Here is a 7512-nt window from a genome sequence, read left to right on the forward strand (position 1 = left end):
ATATCTAAAGCATGAAGATTACTAGACAGAGTGACCTAAGATTATATTAATCTCACCTGCACAAAGAAGTGAGTATCTATAAAAATCAAACGAGAGTCTAGAATGAGCAAAACACCTGCCTGCAACTGAACAACTCATTTCGGTCCCACCGAGAGGGCTCGCTGTGATGCGGGAAAACCTGGAGTCTCCTGAAGCTCATTCTAAGTGTGATTTTAAATCCCTTCAGGAGGACATCATGCAGATGAAGGATTGGTGAGTCGTGAATCTGACAAAAGTTCTAATTACTGCACAAATTCACCAACTGTCGCCACCCATTGGATGTGAGCCACTCTGCAGGGAAGATGCTAGAATCTCCAGGTTAGCCACTGTTCCACCAACTAATGCTTTGTCATGGTTCCACAGGCTAAGTGACTGGATGCCCACTTTAGGGAAATGCCTCTGTAAGGCTTAAGCCATTTTTGGAGATGATTTCTGATAGTTTTTTTTAAAAACAAATCTTTGCTAACTAGCAATACTACCCTTTGGTGCTGATGGGACAATCACTTTGGAGGACCGTGACATCCACCAGTGCTGAACAATTTGGTATAGAGGCAAGGGTAGGTCCTCCTCCAATAGCCATGACTGCCCTAGTCACGGGCAACAGACTAGGTTTCCTATTCCAGGCATGTTTTTCCTCTTGTTGAGCAGGCCTAAGTCCAATGAGAAAACTGTTGGCTACCATCAAGGTATGTATGCCACTACTGCACCCTAAGGGTTGCCATAACATGACGGCCATTGCTGTGGTTCACAGGCATCACAGCTGAGGGCTACTGGTCGCCTCCCTCCTTTGGTAGCTTACATGGTACCTTCTGCCACCATGAAAGGGAATCCTCAGGGAGGAGGGTTTCAAGTCAGATCCATCTGAGGAGCCTCTGGGCCCTGTGTCTGAAGTACGTAGCATCTTCAGCAATAGGAGAGGGCAACCAATACCAGTGTTGTAGCCTGTAATGTTCTGACAGTCTCTCGGACAGCCCTGAGTTTTGTTCAGCGGCCTTTGGCTCTTGGATACAGCACTGTCAGCCCAGAGAAACTTCATTTTAAATCTGAGTGGGAGAAGCCTGAGCTAGGAAAATTTGCAAAAGGGAAAATTTGAAGAAGAACCAGGCCGGGTATGGACCCCTACAAACACTCTGACATGGAGATCTCAAGCCAAAGGGGGTCATCTGGAGTGTCGAAGTAGAGCATGTACAAATGACTTCAAGTCAGAAAGACTGGATTCTTCTTACCAGAAACACTCATTTCTGGGGGAGACGTGGAGGGGGCACATCTGAAACCAAACGTTCATGCTACAATTCTATGTCTATCCAAAGAATGCTGATATAAATGGTATGAAAAGATACCTGAAATTATGAAAGCATGAAGAAATTTATTTCACAGGGGCTCACAGAGAGGTGGGATTAACCAGGTTGGTCCCCATCCCTGGTGACCCAGACAGGAAACTCCAAAGGCATCAGGAACAGAGGAGACAGGATCCTGGGGACACATGAATATTATTGCTCCATACTAATGAGGGCAGAGAGGATTCTGGCTCACTGTTGGAGACTCCCCCAGCCTGGGTCCTCACCCCTGAGACCTGTATTAAGCCCGAGCAGTGCTAGAGTATAGGCAATCCCAGACCCCGAAAGGCTCCCTTTGAGCTCCACAGAGCCTCCTGCAGCTGCCTGGTGAGAGGCTATCAGATGGCCTCAGGAAGTCCAAGCCCTGCTTATCCAACCAGAATCCTTGCAAACTCTGCCAGGTCGAGAGGCAGTCTTTGGAGGCAGCAGTGAAAGCTGACAGTGCAACCCAGGGCCAGGGTGGTTCAGGGCTAACAGTGGTACCTGACATAGTCCAGCAGAGACCGCATACATCAAGCATCTCTAGACTACTAGCACACTAGGGAGTCCAGGCTGAGCTCTGAGGGAAGAGTTCAACTTTTCATGACATCACAGCAACGGATAGGCAAAACCGTCTGTCAAGTGGGTCAGACAGCCACACTAGAAGGGCACTTTGCTGAGGGAAACTTAAGACCCAGGCTTTAAAGGGCTTGAAAGGGCCGAGACTGGATTAAAGAAAAAGAGGACCCAAGACACTCTGGGGTGAGCAAGGGGACAGAAAGAAGAAGGAAGTGCCAGGGCTACAGGAAGCTCAGAGTTGCCAGAGCCCCATGTCCATCATTCCCACCTCCTGCCCTGTAAGGCCCTACTTATTCCCCCATGTGGCCACCTTTGTATACAGAGGTGCTGGGAGGAAGCGGCTACTCTTCATGTAGGCAGAGATCTTCTTCAGTCCCTGAGAGTTAGAAAAGAAAAAGAAAACCAAGAACTTAGGTTTGCTCAAGGCCAGAGAGGGCAATCAACTTCCTCTTCCTCATACTGCAAGTAATTAGCGCACATTTAGGATCAGCCTGGCCTCTGTCTCTCCAATGTTGTACTCTCTCCTGGCACTCCCTTCCTGCCCTCCCTAAGAGGCCTTATCACCCCATCTATACAGACATTCTGCTCTTGCACACACAAACTCCATATTTCCTCGGTTTGCCCAGTGAATAGGAATCTAGAAGGACAAAGGGGCATGTTGGCAGATAGCCCCTATCTTATCCAGTGGCTTGGTAAAACCGGGGTAAAGGTTATAGATATAGTAGACCAGAAGAGAAAAGTCATGCTTCCCTAAGGAGAAAGTCAGATTCTGCACCTGGTACTGAGCCACAACCAATCCTGTGTCCATCCTGATGAAGGGACCAGGCTCAATGAGAGTTATGAGAGTTACTGGCCTTCTGCCAAGAGAAGGAGCCTCCAGAAAATCTCTAAAGAGTTCAGATGTCCGGAGCTGCCTATGATCAAGAGACCAAGTTCACATGTAGCCTAAAGCTGCAGCCTTCAACACTCCCCAGCCTCTTCCTTCTCAAATTCACCCAGTTCAGACCAAATGATGAGAACTGGCTGAGAAATCACCTCACTTGGTAAAAAATGAGACAGGAAATTGAGTTCCAGACTGAAAAGCCCATTGGACCTAGGACTCCAACCCCCAAATTCTAATACAGAAGATGGCATAGATATCAGAGAAGTAGTCTCTGGCGGAAACAAGGCTCCCCAGCACACAGGTTACACACACACACACACACACACACACACACACACACCTCACAGTCTAGTTTGCCTGATATTATCTGATACACTTGGTCCCCAGGTGGGTCTAAGAACCACCTTTTCCTTTCTTACTGGGCATAACATATGCCTCATACAGAAATCAGGAAACAGAAAAATAATGTGGCGAATCTCACAAAAGGAACAGCTGGACACTCTAAAGGAAAAAAATGAAAGGCGTGAGGGAGGAGAGCCCATGACACACACTTCAGGATTAAATTCTCTAACAGGAGTCTCACAAGGTATCAGCAAAGCATTCAGCAGACCAAGCACAAATATCCTTTACATCCTGGTACCTCACATAACCCAGGCTGCAGCCGCTACCCCGGAAAACCAGGAAGCCAACAGCAACTCCAGCCCAGTTCTACTGCTGCTGAAATCTTAAGCAGGTTAGGAACCCTCCAGAGTTTCACATTTCCTGATCAGAGCACTGGGACAGATGACGTCCCCACCCTCGAGGAACGCTGTAATGATGAACTTGATCAACAGACACCAGGTGCTGAGCACAGACTCTGGGAGAAAGCAAGCGCTCAACTCACGCTACCTACTCTTCACTTCATCTCCAAGCCCAAGAAAACATTAGGGAAAAGTTGACAGCCAAGAGGAAGGAGGATCAGGGCATCACCTCAAAGCGGGCCATGAAGTTCTTCAGGTTTGGGAATGCGTCCAGACACTGGGGTTCGAATATACGGTGTAAGTCCAGGATATCATAAGCAAGGAAATCCACAAAAGTTATCTGCAAAAGGCCAAGAATGACGGGGCATGAAATTCTGTCCTCCTGGAAAGATGACAACCCCCAACTTCTTCTCTTTTACCTTTTCACCGACAAACCATGTCTGCTTCCCCAGGAACTGTGAGAAGAGCTTCATCATCCCGGGGAGCTGCTCCAAGTATTCTCCCTTCAGTTTCTCCTGAAGCAGAAACAGCTATCACCACAGAGTTCCCTGACAGAGCGACCAGGTCAGCAGTACCGTGCATGGTCCTAAAAAGCCAGGGGTGGGAAGCCATCTCCACTAAGATGGAGTCCAGGCTTTGATTTCACATATCAACACTTATTTCCTAGATTTTAATGGTAGCTCATCCCACCCTTCAAATGCAATGGAAAAGCCAGAGAAGAAAAGGACACTGTCCACAATGGGACATCCTCATTCTTGATGCCTAAACCCAAGAGTGCCCGGAGTACTGGCAGGCACTGGGGCTGATGCCAGGCAGCACCAAAGAAGCAAGAACTGAAAGAACTCAGAGAAGATGGGGGTTCCAAATCATAGGTTCCAGAAGAATGAAATATACTTGAGTTTCCCCCATAAACTGAGGAGGATTTGAGGCTGAAGGAGAGGAGAGAAAGACCTTCAGGCTCTTCCTGAGTCACCTATAGAAAAACGTGCAACCTCCCATGGGTGTAAAGGAAGCACTTGGAGAGGCTGGGAAGGGTTCCCTGTGAGTTCTCATCCTGGACTTCTTTTTCTGATCCATTGAGTGTACATGTATTTAATGGACTGTAATGGTATGAACTACCTGGTGAGGGCCTAAGCAGAGGGCACAGTTGCAGAAAACCTGGGAAACATGATGTCACTATCTAGTGTTTGGTTGTACCCTCCAGCTTGCCCCTGCATGATCCAGAAAGCCCCATCCTGTCTCTCTCTCTCCAAGCTCTGCCCAGACTCTCTGAACTAAAAAAGAAGGTGCCAAAAAGCCCAGTTCCATTGGCATTTCTGGTGACTATTGCAACTCCCTCTCCTGTTGCTCCCAGCAGCCCAAGTCCCCATCTAAGCATTCAGCTCTTGACCATATTTTGGCACAAACCCAGCTTATAGTGGACACATCATCACCCCGCACCTACAAGCTATGTAATCTCTCTGCTTTATTTTTGGCACATGACTCCTCTGGCCTCAGTCACTGGACTGGAGAACCCACCCAGGAGTTGCTTTGCTCAAAGAAACCTATTCTAGGACTTTTTCAATTCAGCTTGATCTGGCTTACTGTGTTGGCAGGGAAACCTATTATGGGGGTACAGAAGACCTATTATTGAGGAACTTAATGTCTGCTCTGGGAAGTCTGGACTAAGACAGGTAGGGCCTAAATAAGACTGTTCCTTTGTTAGTTAAGTGTTCTGGGGACTGCTGGCGATAACACAGAACACATCCTGGAGGATAAGTGGCTAAGAAAATGAAAAGGTAAATAAGACCTGTGCAGGTGGGAATCTGAAAGAGCTGACTCCTGACCCAAACACTGCCTGGTCCAGCCCGGCACGGGAGCAGGAGGAGACTCACAAAGTCTGGGCTGTAACAGACTCTAGCCAGGTCATTGGAGACATCCATAGCCTGATTCTCCAAAATGTCCACACGAATCTTTTCTTCCTCTGTCTCCCCACCTGCAGTACAACACAGACTCACCCTTAGCCTCTCACCCCAGTCCAGAAAAGGAGATTGTCCCCCATGGCCCACCTTGCAGCCAGCCCCACTCACACATGTTGTGCTTGCGGGCAATGTAGCGCAGGATGGCGTTGCTCTGAGTGATCTTATGGGGGCCGTCCATTAAGTAGGGCAGCTGGAAAGACAAGCAGGGATAGTCAGATGGGATATGAGGTCCCAATCTGACTTCCCTTGGTTAGGACAGACATGTGGCCACGTGGCCTGGCACTCAGCGTGGCTAGCATGGGAAATCCTCCATGAACACACTGCACACTGAATGGAAGAGCTGGGACACAGCCCATCACAGACACACTGTTCATCCACCAGGAATGGGAGCAGGAGAGCAGAAGCATTGACTCCAAACTGCCTTGGAGAGGTGAGGAGATGAGGTGAGAATCCCAGTCCTTCCCCGACCTCCTCTCCCTGCACCTACATTGGGAAAGTCCAGGCCCAGCTTGAACTTCTCACTCAGCCATTGACTTCGGTCAAAGTCGGGAGCTGTGGTTGATAACGTTACATAAAAAGAAATCAGCCTAGTGTCCAACGTGCCTATTCCAGGGACCCAACCCTCACACTGAATCTCACTAGCTAAGGTTCCAGGGGCGAAGAGTGCTTGGGGCTGTGGGCCTACATCTCTAAAACTTACAAACGGTTCAGGCAAGTCTTCATGGGGAATGTGATCTAATTTCAACAGCAGTGGGGACCCACCCTCCATCTCCAGGGTTTCATAAGATCAAGCCCACCCTCTGGAGGTTTCTGGAAGAGGCAGATTCTAAATCCACCTGGAGGAGCCCTGTCATGTAATGTAGGTCAGAAACGGGCTGCTAAGCACCAATGGACAGGGGTAGGGAAGACATTTGACCAGAAGAATGTCATTACCGTCGCCCATGAAGTATCTCTTCTCCTCATAGCTTGAGTCTGTGTATTCCAGGAGCAGGCGAATAGCATGAGCCAGCTGTAGAGATAGGTCAGGAATGGGGCCTGGGGATTTCTATGTGACCTCACCTCCCGCCAAGTAAGTACACACAGGCGCACACAGAAGCAAGCACGTGTGCAGGATTCTGAGCCCGACCAAAACATGAATTCCTCTAGGACCCGCCCCCTCACCGCTTCCTGCATCCTAGCCCCGCGATTCTTTTCACCGTCAGGTGGGCGCTCACCCCACGGATGTCCCAGTAACCCAGTGTCATAGGCATGGTGCTGGTGCTGGTGCCAGAGATTGAGTCCAATGGCCTTCGGGATGAGCACCTTTGACTTTACTCGCCTGCTGTAGGATAGCTGGGCGGGGCTGGTGCCCGGTGCGATCCTGCCCCTACAGGCTTTGCTCAGCAACACACCCCCAGAAACGCGGCTCTTAGCCTTCACCTACGGAAGCAAAGTTAATGAGCTCCACCCTCAAGAGACCGGAAAGCGTCTGCGATTTCGCCTGAAGTCCCACCCCTGCCCATTGCGCAGAAGCAGAGCATTGGCTGAGCTGCTCACTTGGCTCTTGTCCTGCTGCCCTGGGTGTGTGGCAGGGTCAGGCCACGAGGGAGTCCCCAACCCGAGAGTGTTGATTAGGCACCTCATCCCTGTTGTCAAACAAGGTTCTGCAGGTTCTGCTGAGGACGGTTGTCCGGAGGTGATGTTTCCCCGCCTGGCAGAGAGCAGTCTTTGTTCAGAAGTACATGAGAATTCAAAGAGATTATTTATTAAACCTCTGATGCAAAAAAAAGTGCGAAAATGGAAATTTTAAAGGTTCAAACATGGTCAGGATGTCTGCTTATATTATTCAAGAACTTAAAACGCGTCACGTGTCTCTCTGTTTTGTGACCACCCGATTATTTTCACAGACCTAACACTTCCTGATGGTTCGGAAGGTGCACAGGATTGGTGCATGAGGAGCTCAGGGTCAGCTTCTAGCAATTGCCATCAAGAAAGAGATGCCTGAGGTGTGTATC

At 49.2% G+C, this 7512-nt stretch overlaps 1 protein-coding gene across 2 annotated transcripts; it reads right to left on the minus strand.

Moving 5' to 3' along the window:
* Positions 1–1385: 1385 nt before the first annotated feature.
* LOC119800823 (glutathione S-transferase Mu 4) lies at positions 1386–6923 on the minus strand. 2 transcript variants are annotated; one of them, XM_038311117.1, is made up of 8 exons: positions 6733–6923; positions 6452–6527; positions 6006–6070; positions 5627–5708; positions 5432–5532; positions 3977–4072; positions 3787–3897; positions 1386–2310 (listed from the first exon to the last, which is right to left on the minus strand). In XM_038311117.1, the coding sequence occupies exons 1-8, from the start codon at positions 6766–6768 to the stop codon at positions 2221–2223; spliced, it is 657 nt and encodes a 218-aa protein (XP_038167045.1). In that variant the 5' UTR covers positions 6769–6923; the 3' UTR covers positions 1386–2220. The 2 variants fall into 2 exon arrangements, with proteins under 2 accessions (XP_038167045.1, XP_038167046.1); XM_038311118.1 differs by lacking the exon at positions 6006–6070 and having other exon boundaries at positions 6733–6920.
* Between the last annotated feature and the right edge of the window lie 589 nt (positions 6924–7512).

Source organism: Arvicola amphibius, chromosome 14, assembly GCF_903992535.2.
Source record: "Arvicola amphibius chromosome 14, mArvAmp1.2, whole genome shotgun sequence".
NCBI lineage: Eukaryota > Metazoa > Chordata > Mammalia > Rodentia > Cricetidae > Arvicola > Arvicola amphibius.

Excerpts from the sequence above, each read along its gene's own strand:
- LOC119800823 (XM_038311117.1), bottom strand. The coding sequence starts at position 6,768 with ATGCCTATGACACTGGGTTACTGGGACATCCGTGGG. Across the intron at positions 6,528-6,732 it reads GTTACTGGGACATCCGTGGG|CTGGCTCATGCTATTCGCCT; the intron begins GTGAGCGCCCAC and ends CTATCTCTACAG. Across the intron at positions 4,073-5,431 it reads TCTGTTACAGCCCAGACTTT|GAGAAACTGAAGGGAGAATA; the intron begins GTGAGTCTCCTC and ends TTTCTGCTTCAG.